At 35.6% G+C, this 19,816-nt stretch overlaps 1 protein-coding gene across 1 annotated transcript in view; it reads left to right on the top strand.

Moving 5' to 3' along the window:
- The window catches only part of CDC27 (cell division cycle 27), a 55,084-nt gene that overhangs the window by 13,037 nt on the left and 22,231 nt on the right, over positions 1 to 19,816 (top strand). Inside the window, exons 3-8 of the mRNA XM_068975824.1 lie at positions 10,508 to 10,655; positions 12,241 to 12,366; positions 16,195 to 16,292; positions 17,020 to 17,174; positions 17,280 to 17,491; positions 18,493 to 18,607. Coding sequence (XP_068831925.1) covers positions 10,508 to 10,655; positions 12,241 to 12,366; positions 16,195 to 16,292; positions 17,020 to 17,174; positions 17,280 to 17,491; positions 18,493 to 18,607 — 854 coding nt within the window. The remainder of the gene's footprint in view (positions 1 to 10,507; positions 10,656 to 12,240; positions 12,367 to 16,194; positions 16,293 to 17,019; positions 17,175 to 17,279; positions 17,492 to 18,492; positions 18,608 to 19,816) is intronic.

The raw sequence follows: 19,816 nt of genomic DNA, 5'->3' as shown, positions 1-19,816 counted from the left end.
CCTGCATTGAAAGCACAGTTTTAACCACTGGACCACCAGGAAAGTCCCGTGGGTGTTACTCTTGTTTTGTCTTTATGATTGACACTAGTTCATAGAAGTTTTTTTCCCAGTATGTGTAGCTTTTTATATGCTACTTTTAGTAACTGTGCAGACTTGCTTTGAATTTTACCCTATGGTTTACTTAATCATGGTCTAGTCTTTAGGTATTTTTTTCTTAGAGTCTGTATTCTGTGGTTTAGAGCATGGAGTTTGAGCCTTCAGCCTTAGTGCAAACCCTAACCCTTAAGCATGCTGTAGTATGCCTTGGGCAAGCTACTTAACGTTCAGTGTTTTAGGTTTCTCATCTGTAAAATAGAGGTAATTATTGTCTCTTGGAATTGAAAAATGAAATAATATATTTAAAGCACTTGGCACGGCCTTCTGGCACTGTAATAAATTCAACATCAGCTGGTATTAGTGGGGTTTTTTGTGTGTCATTGATTATTATAATCTTCCTAAGATGCTTCCCAGATGGTACTAGTAATAAAGAACCTGCCTGCCTACACAGGAGACATAAGAGATGTGGGTCTGATCCCCGGGTCAGGAAGATCCCCTGGAGGAAGAAATGGCAGCCCACTCCAGTACTCTTGCCTGAAGAATCCCATGGACAGTGAAGCCTGGCAGGCTACAGTCCATGGGTCTCAAAGAGTCAGACATGACTGAAGTGACTTAGCATGTTAGCAAAAATGCTAAGATAATTATGTACAGCTTTGTCATTTTCCTTGTGTTATATACTCTAGGATAGAATTTACAAATCAAAGAAGGTGGTGGTTGTCATTTAGTCGCTAAGTCGTGTCCAACTCTTTTTGCGACTCCATGGACTGTATAGCCTGTCGGGCTCTTCTGTCCATGGGATTTCCAGGCAAGAATACTGGAGGAGGTTACCATTTCCTTCTCCAGGGGATATTCCTGACCCAGGGATCGAACCCATGTCTCCTGCATTGGCAAGTGGATTCTTTACTCACTGAGGCAGAAGGAAAGCCCCATACAAGTCAAAATGTGTAAGCAGTTCTACAACAAATTACTTTTGCCTAGTTGATAACCCAACAGAGAGAGTTGTGATAATCACTGTCACCAATAGTATAAGGCTTTCTTCATAGCCCTATCAGTATCAGATTTACCATTATAATGTGTTTTTGCTTACTAGAAAATTGTGAAGTATTTTGTCTTCCTTTTTATAATTCTGAAGGATGCTGGGTATTTTCTCAAGTGTTAGTTTTACATTTATTCCTGTTTCTGTGGACTCTATCTTTGTTTATTGCATATTTGCCCCAGATTGTTTGCTTTTTAATCTTAATTCTGTTGATTTTTATAACCTAATCTTTTAAATTTTATTTAGTAGGTAGCTTTATCACTTAAACTTTCTCCTGTTGCTCCAGTAGCTGGAAGAATTGTCATTTTTTTATAACTCAAGAAATATGTAGTTCTTGGTAATTTAAAAAGTTTTAAAAAATGTATCATAGTGTTATTACTTAATTTAGTCAGTGTTATTTATTAAATGCTTTTTTCCCTTCCACGTGGTATTTTACGTGGTTTTGTGTTAAATTTTTTTAAAATGTTCTACTTTGTTCCCAGAACCTCTCCTCTCTTTCATTAGTTGATTTTCTATTTTTAACTTAAATATTATGCTATTTTATTATTAACACTTTATTATATTGTCTTTTTACATCTAATAAGGACTATCTCCATCATTTTTCCCCCATTTCATTCTTTGGTAGGAATACCCTTTTTTTAATTCTTTCATTTTACATGTATATTTTATTAATCTTTTGAAATTTCACAAGTATTTTGATTAGTGCTCTCTGAAACCAAATAAGTCTATGAGTTAATTTAGGAAATATTATTATCTTACTATAACTCCCTTATGCGAAGAGTTGACTCATTGGAAAAGACTCTGATGCTGGGAGGGATTGGGGGCAGGAGGAGAAGGGGATGACAGAGGATGAGATGGCTGGATGGCATCACTGACTCGATGGACGTGAGTCTGAGTGAACTCCGGGAGTTGGTGATGACAGGGAGGCCTGGCGTGCTGCAGTTCATGGGATTGCAAAGAGTCAGACACGACTGAGCGACTGAACTGAACTGATTGATGCTATAACTGTCTTATCTAGAAACATTGCTGCCTTCTTTTTACTCCAGTGTTTAACTCAGTTTTCCCACTTACTGAGTAATTTCCCATTGGATTACTTACTAAAAGTTTTTTTATAATTGTAGGTAAGTTTTATTTTTGTGTGTCTGCAGGAACTAGTAATGGAACCTTTCTGCTCAGTTATATGATTTTACTCTAATAAAGTGCTTAGTAACTGAACTGCAGGCATAGAAGGTAGATATTAGGGGTTTGTTAGACATGTGTCTGAAAAGGACAAGAGATAAGAACATTAAAGAATATAGACAAGATGTAGACCAGGAAATGTAAACTACAGAGGAAAGTTAACACAGGGATTGATAAATAGAGGATTTAGGAGAGGCACTGGAAATCCAGATGGAGTTGAATTGGTGGATGTATGGAAATAACGTAGGAGAGGAAGACTGTGAATGAAGTGCAAAATTCTTTTATTAATGAAGCAGAATGTCTTGAATTTAGTAACCAAGAGTTAAAAGGAGAAGATAAGAATCTCACCAGCAGGGAATTTCACAAAAGAGCAGAGGATGGTACTTGGAAATGAAATAGTTGGGAGAAACAAGAAGGAAACCAAGCTTGCCCTGGGGCAGGAGGGAAATAAAATGGGAGAAGCAAGGAAGAAGCCAAGCTTGCCCTGGGGCCGGAGGGACTAGCATCCCTTTGAAAGTTGGGAAGGTCTATGGAGCAGAAGTCTTAGGTCCCAATGAAAAGATGAAGAAAAGCGAGAGCCTTACGAAGAAGGTAATATGACAGATTGCCCAACTCTGCAAATAAAAGCAAGGTTTATTGTGGATAATCTACTTACATATATTTTCATTGATACCTAAGTAGCCCTCATGTTTTCCTAACTTTTCTTTTTTAGTTTGTTAACGTTAGGCAGTTTCTAGTTATTATAGTTAGTTTCCAAAAGTGTGCAAATTAGTGGTTTCAAATTTAGATGCTAGGATTTTCCCATAGAGTTGAGGCAGGATTCCAGATTAATCTACATAAAACTGTTTAATCCACTTTCTATCTGTTTCTGATACAGTGCTTAACTCTTGGAAACTCGCTCATTGTTAGTTATTCTCAATATGAAACCTAACTACCCTGGACTGTATTTCTGTGGAGTGCAATGGGAGCAGACACTATTCCAGCTCAATAATAATCACAGTCAGTTCAGTCCAGTTCAGTCGCTCAGTCGTGTCTGGCTCTATGCGACCCCATGAATCGCAGCACACCAGGCCTCCCTGTCCATCACCAACTCCCGGAGTTCACTCAGACTCAACATCCATCGAGTCCGTGATGCCATCCAGCCATCTCATCCTCTGTCGTCCCCTTCTCCTCCTGCCCTCAATCCCTCCCAGCATCAGAGTCTTCTCCAGTGAGTCAACTTTTTGCATGAAGTGGCCAAAGTACTGGAGTTTCAGCTTTAGCATCATTCCTTCCAAAGAAATCCCAGGGCTGATCTCCTTCAGAATGGACTGGTTGGATCTCCTTGCAGTCCAAGGGACTCTCAAGAGGCTTCTCCAACATCACGGTTCAAAAGCATCAATTCTTCAATGCTCAGCTTTCTTCACAATCCAACTCTCACATCCATACATGACCACTGGAGAAACCATAGCCTTGACTAGACAGACCTTTGCTGGCAAAGTAATGTCTCTGCTTTTCAACATGCTATCTAAGTTAGTCATAACTTTTCTTCCAAGGAGTAAGCATCTTTTAATTTCATGGCTGCAGTCACCATCTGCAGTGATTTTGGAGCCCAGAAAAATAAAGTCAGTCACTCTTTCCACTATTTCCCCATCTATTTGCCATGAAGTGATGGGACCAGATGCCATGATCTTAGCTTTCTGAATGTTGAGCTTTAAGCCAACTTTTTCACTTTCCTTTTTCACTTTCAGCAAGAGGCTTTTTAGTTCCTCTTAACTTTCTGCCATAAGGGGGGTGTTATCTGCATATCTGAGGTTATTGATATTTCTCCCAGCAGTCTTGATTCCAGCTTGTGCTTCTTCCAGTCCAGCGTTTCTCATGATGTACTCTGCATAGAAGTTAAATAAGCAGGGTGACAATATACAGCCTTGACGGACTCCTTTTCCTATTTGGAACCAGTCTGTTGTTCCATGTCCACTTCTAACTGTTGCTTCCTGGCCTTCATATAGGTTTTTCAAGAGGCAGGTCAGGTGGTCTGGTATTCCCATCTCTTTCAGAATTTTCCACAGTTTATTGTGATCCACACAGTCAAAGGCTTTGGCATAGTCAATAAAGCAGAAATAGATGTTTTTCTGGAGCTCTCTTGCTTTTTCCATGACCCAGCGGATGTTGGCAATTTGATCTCTGGTTCCTCTGCCTTTTCTAAAACCAGCTTGAACATCAGGGAGTTCATGGTTCATGTATTGCTGAAGCCTGGCTTGGAGAATTTTGAGCATTACTTTACTAGCGTGTGAGATGAGTGCAGTTGTGCGGTAGTTTGAGCACTCTTTGGCATTGCCTTTCTTTGGGGTTGGAATGAAAACACCTTTTCCAGTCCTGTGGCCACTGCTGAGTCTTCCAAATTTGCTGGCATATTGAGTGCAGCACTTTCACAGCATCATCTTTCAGGATTTGAAACAGCTCAACTGGAATTCCATCACCTCCACTAGCTTTGTTTGTAGCCCACTTGACTTCACATTCCAGGCTGTCTGGCTCTAGGTGAGCGATCACACCATCGTGATTATCTTGGTTATGAAGATCTTTTTTGTACAGTTATTCTGTGTATTCTTGCCACCTCTTCTTAATATCTTCTGCTTCTGTTAGATCCATGCCATTTCTGTCCTTTATCGAGCCCATCTTTGCATGAAATGTTCCTTTCATATCTGTAATTTTCTTGAAGAGAGCTCTAGTCTTTCCCATTCTGTTGTTTTCCTCTATTTCTTTGCATTGATCGCTGAGGAAGGCTTTCTTATCTCTTCTTGCTATTCTTTGGAACTCTGCATTCAGATGCTTATATCTTTCCTTTTCTCCTTTGCTTTTCGCTTCTCTTCTTTTCACAGCTATTTGTAAGGCCTCCTCAGACAGCCATTTTGCTTTTTTGCATTTCTTTTCCATGGGGATGGTCTTGATCCCTGTCTCCTGTACAGTGTCACGAACCTCCGTCCATAATTCATCAGGCACTCTATCTATCAGATCTAGGCCCTTAAATCTATTTCTCACTTCCACTGTATAATCATAAGGGATTTGATTGAAAATAATCACAGTACCTTCTAGTATTTATGGAATTCTTACTGTGTACTAGGTACTCTGAGTACTTAATATTTATTTAGTCTTCAACAGCTCTATAAAATAGACATTGCTATTATCATTTTAGAAATAAAGAAACTAAGACCATTGTTCGCCAGGTTTTTACCTGTCGTAATGATTAATGGGCTAGGTGTAGAAATTGCATTGAATACAGTGCTTTCCGTAAATTTGGCTTAGCTGAAGAGAACTTAATCAGAGTAAAAGATTCAGCATCTGATTCTCTTTTCTGTCTTAGCCATTATAGTGAGAGCCCAAATTCACAGAAATATGTGACTGTAAATGGCAACATTAAAGAAAATTATTTCCAGTTATGTTAGGGTCATCATTGAAGGAAGCTGTCCAAGTACTACTAGAAATATGACATATTGTATCATTTTTAGGCCATTACTATCGGAGAAGGCAATGGCACCCCACTCCAATACTCTTGCCTGGCAAATCCCATGGACGGAGGAGCCTGGTGGGCTACCGTCCATGGGGTCGCGAAGAGTCGGACACGACTGAGCGACTTCACTTTCACATTTCACTTTCATGCATTGGAGAAGGAAATGGCAACCCACTCCAGTGTTCTTGCCTGGAGAATCCCAGGGGCGACGGAGCCTGGTGGGCTGCCGTATATGGGGTCGCACAGAGTCGGACATGACTGAAGCGACTCAGCAGCAGCAGCAGCCGTGGAAAATTTTATAAATATATCTTGTCGGTAGAAATTCAAGTCATTTTGTCATATGGGGGGACAAAAAGGATATCTGGCCCATTGGGCTATTCTTTTACTGTCATAGTTAAATTATTACTGATAAAAAAGATGATGCTATTTTTTAAAAATATTCTTTTATTTTTATTTATTGGCCATGCCATACCACTTGCAGGATCTCAGTTCCCTAACCAGGGATTGAACCCTAGACCACAACCCTAGACCACATTCGGGGATTGAAAGCCCAGAATCCTAACCACTGGGCACCAGGGAACTTGTAATGCTATTTTTTTAAGTCATTATAGTTTTCATTTTCATTATGTGTTAGTGAACTAAGACTCTGGTCTTCCCAATGATCTTTTTAAATCCAAGGCTCAACTATTTCATTATATCAATCAGATGTTTCACATAAATATCACATATATCAAACTCAATTCATGCAAAACTGGATTCATAATGTTCCCACCCTATTCTAAAACACCAGTGTCTTGGTAGAAAAGCCTTCTTATTAATTCTTCTGTGTTTAGTCTTTCCTGCTGCTTTGATTTACCCCCTCCCAAATCAACCCCGTTCTCTTTACCTTGTAAAACCCTTTAGAGATGTATAATAGCTATAAAAATTTATCTCTAAATCTTTACACAGCTTGCAAAGTCCTATATGATCTGGCCATCTACTTTCTCCTTATGTATTGTCATTTCCTTTTAAAATTTCCTCCAGCCTTCTTACCCGTGGTGTATTTATACCAGTCATGTTTTCAAAGTATTTAAAAATATTATTAACCCCCATTATCTACAAGTATAAAACCAGTTAGTACTGAAATTTAGAGTGTGAACATGCATGAGAAAAATAAAAATTCAGAATAGTATTAAAATACTGAAGTTGTAAATACAGATGAAGTGTTCAACAACAGAAATGACTCTGAAAAGGGTGGAATGAATCTTGCATCATATGTAAAGCATAGCACCCAGGCATTTGAAATCAGTCAGCAAAAAAGTGATAAGATGGGATCACTTGAGTTTGTGGCTGAACATTATGTATGTATACCCCATGTAAATATCAGATGACTAGTCAGATATTGTAAATTTAGGAGAAAGTCAATAGTAATAATTTAATAATAGCACATACAACTCTTACTATGTATCAGGCACTATCCAAAGTCCTTACATATTACCTCATTTAATTCTAACAGCACTAAGTACTTAGAGTTAGGTGTCACTGTGTCCTTATTTTACAGATGAAAAAACTGAGGATCAGAGAAGTTAACTTGCCCTGAGTCACATAGCTAATAAGTGGTGGTATGGAAATCCAAACTAAAGAAGCAGCTTGGCTCTAGTGTCATTGCTCTGATCCATGTGCTGTACTGTCTGTAGGTGATGTGAGAGCTTAGAAGATGATCAAGATGAAATGGGTATCACAAACCATGAATGATTCATAGGTGTTATGCTCTTTGAATACTTAAAACTTAAGTGTTTGTGACCTGGCAGCAAGCACGGTACTCTCACTTCTAAGGAGTTCTCTGTGGTATTTAGAATTTATCAAGACTAGATAAAGAGCACTCACCTCAACAAACATTTAAGTCTTACCATAACCAGTCCATTTTGGACTTCATATAAATCAACATGAAGTGGTGTCTATCTGATTTAAAAGCACTGAGAAGCTAATTCATCTTCCCATTTGATGGCATTGTGTCTGAAGGATGCAAGCTTAAGCTCCTCTTAATTATTTTGAGCTTATATTAAATGACCTACCTTATATTGAAGCCCAACCTGTTTGTAAGAAGAGGAGTTTCAGTATTGTTTTGTAACTCATTTTTTTCACCTAACAATGCATTCTGAAAAAATTCAGGGTGTTTTTTGGACGACTGTGTTTAGTTATATGGATGTGCCTTGATTTAACTCGTACATGATTGATTTATCAGTATTACAAGTGACTTTGTGGAATCAGTATTTACTTTATTCCTGATTATAGAATACAGTCATCTCAGGACCACCCATGGGTTCTGCATCTGAAGATGCAACCAACTGCAGATGCAACCAACTGCAGATGGAGAGCTCGGCTCCAGAGGGTCGACTGTGTATTATGGACCATATAATTCCCAATCATATATTTTGATTAATGCTCTTAATAAAGGATGGCAAATAAGTGTCATGCAGACATTTATAGCTATTTCCAGATCCTGTTATTTTGATCTCTGCACACTTATACTAGCAAAGCCATGATCAGCCTTAGTTTCTCTGAGTTTTGCACTTGAGGCAGCCACTGTCAGTCATTTGAAGTTACTGTTCCAGATGAAATCTATTTGTCAGTACTCTTTCCTTTTTAGATTTATTATAGCCACTCACTACTGGTTCACTAGCTATGTTTGGACTGTCAGTTTATTTCTGGGAAGCTTCAAAAAGCCACCCCTTTCAGTCCATGTATTTCACGATCCTTCCAGTTGATCTCAATTTACTTCACTATCTTATAGTTTCATTAAGCTTAAAGTTTGATTAAACCTCCAATCCATAATCTCACTTAAACATAGTTGTTAAGTCATCATACTTCAAAAAAGTAATTGCACTATGACACTAAAATCATACACACAATATTTGGTATCTTTATGTTATTATGGAATTTTACTACAGTGAAAAATTAACCTAGATATACTCAGTGTTTGAAAACAAACATTTGATGAAGCATTTTTATGGTTCAAAGTTGAACTAGCTTTGGAGAGCCATTGTTTTTTGGTATAATAATTGGTTTTTAAAAGCTTAATTTATTAGATGACAAGAAACCAGGCCTTTGCAAAATCTAGAAGAAATCACACTTTCTAACTTATGTGAATTAGCACTTGTAGTTCAATGAAATTAACAATTTGTTCCCATTGCAATAGAGGTCCCCATTCATTTTTTTACTTCTGAATGATACTACTGTAGATCCTATTAACACCTGTACACTAAAATTCTTATCATTTACTACACGATATCTTATTGTACATTGTTTTTTATACTAGGGTTTCGTGAAAAATCATAAGATGGACCAGAGAAGTAGAGTTCTGTTGGTTTTTGCTTGTGCATATATGGCATAAAACAACAGGAAAGAAAAAAAATAATAACCTTTATAAAAGGAAAATTTCAAGCTACTCTTTTATCCCACATCTTTGAGTTAGCTTTTCAGAAAGATGTGGCAAGTTTATCTGTACTTTAAATTTAATGATTCGCAAAGTTTAGCATGCATCAGAATCACTTGAAGGGTCTGTTACCACACAGATTGCTGGTCCCCACTCCCAGAATTACTGATTTTAGTGGGTCTGAGCTGAGATGGGGCCTGAGAACTTCATTTCTGAAAAGCTCCAAAGTCATGTTGATGCTGGTATAGGGGCCACACTTGGGGAATCAGAGGCTTAAATGGTCCCTCAGTCTGATATTATTACATAACCTGATATTATTATATAACCCATTTTTAGAAGTACAGAACTTAAGAGTTTCCCTCTTTCTATCCTTACCTCTGTAGACTCTCATCTGGGGACTTCCCTGATGGTTAAGACTCTGTGCTTCTCCTACAGTTGGCGAGGGTTTGATCCTGGTAGGGGAACTAAGATCTCACGTGTTGTGCATAGTGGCCAAAGGAAAAAAAACATAGACTTTCATCTGAATTGGTTGGGAGGTTGTGAGGATAGAAGTAGGGTGATGGTCAGTTTGGGAGAGAGTAAATAAAGGAGAAGAATGCTACATTTCATTAACCAGGCATTTCCTAATGTTAAAAGGAAAGAGGTTAATGAATAGTTAGTTCAGCTCTTGCCATTAAAGAGCAGTTTAATTATTGTTACTGGACAAGTGTCAAGTCTGTCAATTCAGTGTTTATATAGTATGGGTATTCACAATTTAGAATTTTTTTTTCCTTTATCTTAAATTATCTTGAATATAATCTACTATGTATTTGGTATTAGAAATAAGTGAGTTTTGTTTGTTTTCCAGTTTGGTCTTTGTTTAATGTAGAAATTTTCAGATTGATAATTAGGTTTATAACGCTGAGTTTCCCTCTCATGAAATTTGACTTCTGTCCTCTCAAAGGATCTCTCAGAAAAATACTACATAAAAATGATGCTTTCCTGATAGTCTATGTAAGGGCAGTTGTGTGCCTGTGTTTGATCTTAAGGATTTACAGAGAATGCTACAGTTTTCTTCATTGTATTATTTCCTTTTTTTCTTCTGGAAAGAAGGTAGTCAGGACTTGGGGAACTAACTTTTGTATCAGGAAAGTATTTCTCCTTAATTGAAATTTGAATTAATAAATTGTTTTTTGTATTGAATAACATGCCTAATTTTATTCGTTATTGCTAAACTTGTTTACGTATTGCTAAACAATAATTACCATTCAACATACTGAATAACAGCCCTTTTTTTTTTCATGTTTGTTCTTAGTACACTCAGAAGAAGCCTTGTTTTTACTGGCAACCTGTTATTACCGCTCAGGAAAAGCATATAAAGCATATAGACTTTTGAAAGGACACAGTTGTACTACACCGCAATGTAAATACCTGCTTGCAAAATGTTGTGTTGATCTCAGCAAGTAAGTTTCTAAATCTTTTCTGCCTAATTTTGCTTCTACTTAACTGTAGAATTCTGGATAAAATTCTTTTGATGGCAAGACTCTGACTCCCTTTCTCCCCTCTTGGTAGTAGAGTTTTGTCTATTTCAGTAACTTTTGAAATGCTGCTGCCTATTATTTTGTCATGGAGAGATTTTATTGTTATGGTATAAATAGAATTTAAATCTGGAGAAACCTAAGTTGTAACTAATTCCTATGATTTTGTAAAATGATTGTAATAAGCCTGAAAACCTAACTTCCCAGTTCACCTGAGATTAATGCTGCCTTGTGTCCAGACAGTTGTGTAATTAGTTATTTGCCCTTCAAAATCATTCTTTTGGGGAACCATTACTCCTTTTAAGCAAGGGGACAGATTTAGGAGAACACTTCTTTGGCATATGACAGCTCAACCAAGTCAGCTGTCCATATTCTGAATCTGGAGGCAGCTAGAGATTTAGGTAGTTATGTTCTGTCAGACTTTTTTCTGTGCTGCGAAAAATGGAATAGTGGTAAAGGTGACTAAACAGATAACTGTAAAGCCTGTGTATTTAGTTTATAGGTATATAGTCATAGGATACAAATAAACCCCGTTTAGTTGATAGATATACAGTGAAAGGATATAAATAAACCCCATAAAGTCTGCATAGTCTGATAAGTTTTTATTTGTCCAGTGTCTAATTGGTGACTTTTAAATTACAGCTAAAATATATATATAGAATTTCTGAGACATTTGCTATTGAATTTCTTCTACTCCAAAGATTCTAATGTTGAATTCTTTAAAATATACTTATTTAATTTGCTAGTTTCTTAAGCCAGTTCTTACCTTAGACTTTCTTATCCCATTTATAAATATTTATAGTTTTAAAAAAATCCCACTGATAGTAAAAAAAAATCTTTAGATATCACATTTTATGTTTAGGATATATAAGCTTACTTGAGAGTTTTCCACATGATGATTTAGAAAAAACTTTAAAACATGAACCATTATGAACTCTGATATGCTAAAAATATATAGTGAAATCAGGCAAATTTTTTCCCTTTGGGGAATATTTGTGATTTTATATCAAGAAAACATAATTGATAAAAAGAGGTGAAGTGCTATTCACATTTCAATTGTAAACTTAAAAATAACTGAGGCCATTAAGTATGCAATTTTTAATTAAAATGTTAGTCTTATTTAACCTCCTTGCAAATTCCTACTTCAAGGAATTATAGAACTAAGAAGGACCACCAAATCTGTTAATGAAGAGCTGTTCGTATTTTTCCCCCAGCATAACAGTCTTCCATTTCTTTCGATGTGAGTAATGTGTATGTTGCTCAGACTAGATTTATACATACAGACTAAAGGTAACTATTTCTGTTTTTAAAGGGTAAGACTGAAATTTTAAGATGGTAAATTCCCAATCTCCCAAATGATTCTTAATACATGTTTATTGGTATTCTAAAGGTACCATGAACTTTTTACTATATCTCCATAGTAAGAGGTACATTCGTAATGAAGAATGTCTTTACACACTGTGGTTTTTATATTGACTTTTTAAAAAATCTGTGAATGTGTGTTTTAAAGGCTTGCAGAAGGGGAACAGATCTTATCTGGCGGAGTGTTTAATAAGCAGAAAAGCCATGATGATATTGTTACTGAGTTTGGTGATTCAGCTTGCTTTACTCTTTCATTGTTGGGACATGTATATTGGTAAGTAAGAATGATTCAAATTACCAGAAAATTGTTTCTAGTACTAGAATGAACTACTCAGCAATAAAGAGAAACAAACTATTGATAAACATGATAATTTGGATGGATTTCAAGAGCATTATGGCAAGTGAGAAAAAGGCCAATTTCAAAAATTTACATATTCTGTGATAGCATTAATAGAACATTATTGTTATGACACAGTTACAGTGATAGAGACAGATCAGTGGTTCTCAGACATGAGAGTTGGGGCAAGAGTACTGGGACTATAGAGAGGTAGCTAAAGGAGTTTGTTTGGGACTTTGGAACAGTTCTATATCCTGATTGTAGTGGTAGTTACCCAAATATATACCTGTGATAAAACTTCATAAAAACCATACTATTTTTTCAACTTCTATGTGAGTCTAAAATTATATCAAAATAAAGTTTAATAAAATAAAGGGAAGGTATTAAATCATAGAAATGCTGTATATGTATTACTAGTTATTTTAAAACAAGATCACTTGTTTAAAAGTTTTTGAAGGTACATTTGTATCAAGTCCTAATCATGAAGGAAGGTTTTTCCTCTTTTTCAGAGAAATAATTATTTTTATTTATCATAAAGATTAAAAGGTCAGGTATCCAGTAGGGCACAACCCTGCTCCAAAAACTGGCTTTTCATTTCAACCATCCTATGCCTGTTGTGACCAAAGTTGCACTCAGTAATTTAGAAACCTCCCTGTTACAGTTTTGAAGCTACAGCTTGTTAAGTTATCTTTTATCTCCAGTACTTTGATATAGACACTACATTGGTCTTTTTGTCTACAGTAGCACGTGAGACTTGCATCTTTAGGGCATGACTGATTCTAAGTCTAGTTCTTAGATTAACCTTTTTCTTCCAGTGCCATTTAAATAGCTATTTTTAACCCCAGTCCTTTGGAAAACTTCCTTTCTGAGTTTTAGTTTTTAAAAATATTGATCTAAAGTAGGGGCACTCCAGGCAGCTTAATTTTATTAAGTCTTTTCCTCCTTTTATCTCTCTATTGAATAATGATAGATCTGTCTCCCAGACATGACTGGGACATAACTCCACATCTGGCTCCTTCCCCAGTTTTTTTTTAATTGAAGGATAATTGCTTCACAGAATTTTCTTGTTTTCTGTCAAACCTCAATGTGAATCAGCCATAGGTATACATATATCCCCTCTCCTTTGAATCTCCCTCCCCATCCCATCCCTCTAGTTTGAATCAGACCCCCTGTTTGAGTTTCCTGAGCCATATAGCAAATTTCCGTTGGCTCTCTATTTTACATATGGTAATGTACGTTTCCATGTTACTCTCTCCATACATCTCACCTGCTCCTCCCCTCTCCCCATGTCTGTAAGTCTGTTCTCTATGTCTTTTTCTGCATTGCTGCCCTGTAAATAAACTCTTCAGTACCATTTTTCTAGATTCTGTATATATGCATTAGTATACGATATTTCTCTTTCTCTTTCTGACTTACTTTACTCTGTATAATAGGCTTTAGGTTCATCCACCTCATGAGAACTGACTCAAGAGTGTTCCTTTTTATGGCTGAGTGGTATTCCATTGTGTATATGTACACCACAACTTCTTTATCCATTTATCTGTCGATGGACATCTAGGTTGCCTCCATGTTGTAACTACTGTAAATAGTGCTGCAGTGAACAATAGGATAAATGTGTCTTTTTCAATTTTGGTTTCCTCAGAGTATATGCCTAGGAGTGGGATTGCTGGGTCATATGGTGGTTTTGGAGAAGGAAATGGCAACCCACTCCAGTACTCTTGCTTGGAAAATTTCATGGACCGAGGAGCCTGGTAGGCTACAGTCCATGGGGTCGCAAAGAGTCGGACACAACTGTGACTTCACTTCGCTTCATGGTGGTTTTATTCCTAGTTTTTTAAGGAATCTCCATACCATCTTCCATGGTGGCTGTATCAATTTCCATTGAATGTAATTTAAATTATATTTAATGTATCAATTTACATTCCCACCAACAGTGCAAGAGCGGTCCCTTTTCTCCACACCCTCTCCAGCATTTATTGTTTGTAGACTTTTTGATGATGGCCTTTCTGACCAGTGTAAGGTGATATCTCATTGTAGTTTTGATTTGCATTTCTCTAATAATGAGCGATGTTGAGCATCTTTCCTGTGTTTGTTAGCCGTCTGTATGTCTTCTTTGAAGAAATGTCTGTTTAGGTCTTTTTCCCACTTTTTGATTGGGTTGTTTATTTTTCTGGTGTTGAGTTGTCCCAATTAACTTTTATATTATTTGTACATACCAGTATCTGTGTGTGTGTATGTGGGTGTGTATCTAATCTCTTCTTGGTAGACATTTTGTTTTACATATATTTTATGGTGTATTAATCAGATCATGAGAAATCTAGTTTCCTATTCTCAGAAAGCTTATAATCAATTGTAAGAGAGCACATGAAAGATAAATAAATAGACAAACCATACTTAGTTATAGACATGGTGAGGGGCTGTATAATATAAGTTAGTTTTGGTATAATCGTCAAAACATTGAGTTTTCACTGTATTTTTCTTTTCCTGGCCTTATATTAAAAGTTCCCAAGCATTCATTTTCCACTTTCCACTCCTCATTTTTACTTTCCAAAAATACTTTTATGTCTTTGTTTCCTGTTTTTAAGTTACCCTGCTATACATGGTAAATGAATATATCATTCTTGTTACAATTATTTTCCCTTTAAGAAATTTCATCTAACCAATCCTTAGATACAGACTTTGATAAAACTTACGTTTTCTGAAAGTTTGTCTCCTTCCTCTGTTTCTTTCCGTGTCCATGTGTTTATTGGGTCAGATTAGACAAATCTGGGAAGCTAAATAAGCTTCAACTAGTGGTACTTTCTTGTCTTTATTATATCATTTATTCTAGTTTCTACTCACTTGCAAAATTTGAAAGTAAGGCACATTAATATCTAGTTCCCCAAGGGGATCTTTTTTTCATTTCTCTGATGTATACTGATAGCACATAAACAGATTATGTGTTTTAACTGATAGTTTCATATGAGGGTTGTTTAGTTCAATGCCATCTGGTCCTTTATAAAACCTCGGGGTTTTGGAAAAATTGCTGTATCTTAATTTTTTTCCTTTAGATAATGAAGAATTTCAGTCTTAAACCAGGTCAGTAGTATTTTTTAACCTGAAAGCTCTACAAGTCTTACCCTCAATCTCATCTTCTTTCCCATTTAAAAGCTAGGGAGGCCACAATGCTGTTCTAATAATTTCCAGATTGTTTCAAGTATATAGGGTCCTAAGAATGTTGTCCATGTTTTGAATGTAAGCCTTTATACACCCAATTTAGAAACATGAATTTTCCTTTTTGTTAAGAGCTGCCACCTTTACTTTGTTAAAATATCTTCTCATTTTAGTATGCTATATTTAAAGCATTTAAGTATGCTATATTTAAAGCATTTAAGTCACTTTCAAAATTACCACTGGGATTTATATTTAAAATCAAGAATAAGACTGAAATATTTGCATGTTTCCCATATCGCCTCATTAACTGTAATGTCCAAAAGGAAATGAAAAGCAGTTGTAGTATCTAAGAAAGCAATGATTATTTGTTTGTTTTGTTAACATGCCTTTCAATTCATTTTCTATTTGCTTTCACCTGACTTTTGACTTGAAATCCCCTAAATAATAAAGATTGGAGGATGGTAAGAAGGAGAAATTGATCATTTAAGGAAGGATTTAGAAGAGAATGCACAGAACTTATATAAGATTTACCTAATTTTCTGTAACAAATTTTCTTTGTAATAGATGTTTTAGGTTTTATAGCTTGTCTGATCTATTTGTTTGTCTTTACAGCAAGACAGATCGGCTTGCCAAAGGATCAGAATGTTACCAAAAGAGCCTTAGTTTAAATCCTTTCCTCTGGTCCCCCTTTGAATCATTATGTGAAATAGGTAAGTTTGTAGAGGTGATTAGGGGAGGGTTCTCCCATTTCTTCCCTTTTTTTCCCCCCTGCTTATTTTTTGGAAAGTGATACAAATTATATATCCACAAGACAAATATTTTTCAAAGCTAAAGGCTTTTAAACTTGAGAACAAGAAGTAAGGTAGAATCATGTTTCAGGAATAATGTGGCCTTTGTTGTGTCGTCAAGGAATGAGTTGTGTTGTGAGTATAAAGTTAGCCAAAATAGCATTCTGGATAAGAAAAGAAATTAGTAGAATACCCAGAGACCTGGATAATATGGGGTGGGGAGTTGTCATAGTATATATGCTTTAGGAGGCCTGAAGGATCATTTTAAAATGTTGTGTCAATATACACGTAAGTGCTTAAAGTTTTATTTTGATTTCTAGGTTTCACCTCTCCACCCTCATTCCTTACCTTGAGCAAAATGAGGTCTAGTTGCTTTCTTCTTTAAAACACAGAAATCTGTACTTTCCTGTGATTTATTATAAGTCAGTTTCATTGTGGTTTAACTTAATTTCTAAATGTACAGCTTTATCTTTGGTGTACACTTTTACAGTACACTGATGTTTACTTTTGGGAGATAAATCTGATTCACTGAAATAGATAGAACTTTAAAACTCTGAATAAGGCTTTATTTTTGCTGGCTTATGCTTTTTTTTTTTTTAATTTAACCTTCATTTCCTCAAAAGCAAACTTTTTTTTTCCCCCTTCACAGGTGAAAAGCCAGATCCTGACCAAACATTTAAATTAACATCTTTACAGAACTTTAGCAGCTGTCTGCCCAACTCTTGCACAACACTAGTATCTAATCATAGTTTATCTCACAGACAGCCTGAGACAGTTCTTACAGAAACACCCCAGGACACAATTGTAAGTATATTATACACTAGTGTTAAAAATATTGTGAAAATGAAAAACAGTGATCTGAGCTAAATAAGGTATTGTAAATGACATGTTAGAAATTTTCTGTTTCAGGAATTAAACAGACTGAATTTAGAATCTTCCAATTCAAAGTACTCGTTGAACACAGATTCTTCAGTGTCTTATATTGATTCGGCTGTAATTTCACCAGATACTGTCCCTCTTGGAACAGGAACTTCCATATTATCTAAACAGGTTCAAAATAAACCAAAAACTGGTCGAAGTTTATTAGGAGGACCAGCTGCTCTTAGCCCATTAACCCCAAGGTAAGACAAATAGAAGATACTTTAAAATGTGCTGTAATATTAAATGATCTTAGAGTAATTCCTATATTAGTAATATAAATTAATATGAACAGCAACTTCTAAATCATTATGGAAATAGAGATATTTAATAAGTCAATAATGAGTCTATTCCATTTTCAGAAAATCAAGTAATAAAAATATAGTATCTGTAATAAGAATTTCATATTAAGTGTTGGAGAAAATTTTTATTTTTCTTTCTTTATTTTTTTTTTTGGAGAAAATTTTTAAACTTAAGCATTCCTTATTCAGCTGTTGTATGGATTAAAAGATACTCTGTTTATGACTATGCATCAGTGAATAGCAGTGAACCTCTTAAAATGTTGGGATGCTTATAATCAGTGATAGCAATGGTTAAAGTGCTGTATTCCAAAATGGGAAAGGATTGACACCTCTCAATATATGAAATGTTCTGTGAAAATTTTTAGAAATATATATGTATGAATAAATACAGGAACCCAGGCCAGAGGATGCATTTCCAAAAGAATCAAAATAAAAAATTATGTGCTAGAACAGACTGTGAATTGGGTCCCAGGGCCAGAGAATTACTTAAATAGTATGACCGTGAGATTACAAAGCTCATTGATTCCACACATGCATTCATTGGTCTCTAAGGATATTTTCTCTGTAATAGTGTCTAAATCACATAAATTCCAAGAATTTGAACTAATTTGATAATTTGGATCTTAGCTTTTACAAAGCTACTCTTCTTTATTTCTAATAAATCTCCTGAGATCTGTAGTTACTGCTCAGTTTAGTTCCTTATTTGATTTTTTTTTTAATTTTAGTTTTGGTGGGTGGAATAGTCTATATTCACAGCTTATTTTTAATCTGCCCCTGAGATCCTCAATGCCCCCAAGACTGATTTGCCATTCTCTTCCTTTTAGACCTTCTAATTTAAGTATACTGCTGCTTTATATATGCCTTGATGACTTTTTGACACCTTGATTTCAACCTCTTCTCAGTTTTGGGATTTTGCCATTAGAAACCCCAAGTCCTGGAGATGGATCCTATTTACAAAACTACACTAATACATCTTCTGTAATTGACGTGCCACCCACCGGAGCCCCTTCAAAAAAGGTATTTTCCTTGTAAAATATAATGAATTGCTGTTGCCTTAGAGAAATTATCTAAAATGTAAAAGAAGGTCATCATTATTACAGCCTCCTGGGTATAGTAGAAGACGCAAAGCTGGTTGCTCTTTTGACCACATAAGTTTGTAACTCACAACTGTAGTTTATTTCAGCATATAGCTAATTAAGCATATTCAGATTTTTACATTTAAGTTCCTTTTTTAAAAAACAAAATTAAGGTGATCACTTTGAATGTAAATAATGGAAATTATACCTGCCGTGGTTTTTGCTTGTCCCCACCAGTATATTTGTTTTTCAGTTGTACTAATATTAACATGAAAAAAGATGACTCACATAAAGCTAGCTTTTTATGATAATAAAATTTTTATGGTGGATCCTCAGGTATGGAGTTAAAGTGTAGTAAAATGAAAAATATTTCATAGAATCTTTATAGGAAATACTGCAATAAGACTGCATTGCAACTGTGACTCTTTTTATAATGTTCTTTTACTGTCTGTGGCAGTAGAGGCCAAAGTGAGGTTTATTTAAAACATACCTGTGAAAAAATAAATAAATAAATAAATAAAACGTATCTGTGGTGCAGGGTATCTTATGTGAGAATTAAATTAGGTTATATATGTAAATGCCTGTTGCTGTACATAATGGATATTTAAGAAATGAAAGCTAAATGAGTCATACTGGTATGCGAATGGCTGCGATAGTCCTTTTACCCTCAGAGAAACATGTTTCTTCTTGTTTTGTTTTTACTCTTTTACTCCTGAACTTTAGCAAAGTTTTTTTATATGATAGCTTCCTAATGAGTGATAATAGGAACTCCAAGAGTGGTAAACATGAACTAAAAGTATTTAATATGGAAATTGTGTTTCAAACTGGATTTTTAAAAAGTTGACAACTACCTGCTGTTGTATTACTATGAGAGTGACATATATATGTGGAAATTAGTTTATTACAGTTATAAGAAGGCATAATAAGACAATGGTTAGCATGCCAGGGGAAGTAGGCCAAAACCATGAGTCAGAGTAATTAAGGACAAGTTAGGTAGTAAAGGCATATGTGATTTCATTGCCCGGTCTAAGCCTCTTCTGCCTCTGTTCTTTTACTCTATTACAAGACATTCTTGGAAAAGCTATACTTCCAAATCTCCCTGCAGTATTAACTAAAAATATCAAACCAAGTAGTGAGTTCAGCAGATAGT

This window comes from Capricornis sumatraensis, chromosome 8, assembly GCF_032405125.1.
Source record: "Capricornis sumatraensis isolate serow.1 chromosome 8, serow.2, whole genome shotgun sequence".
In the NCBI taxonomy this organism is placed as follows: Eukaryota; Metazoa; Chordata; class Mammalia; order Artiodactyla; family Bovidae; genus Capricornis; species Capricornis sumatraensis.
This window is presented reverse-complemented; position numbering and strand designations above follow the sequence as displayed.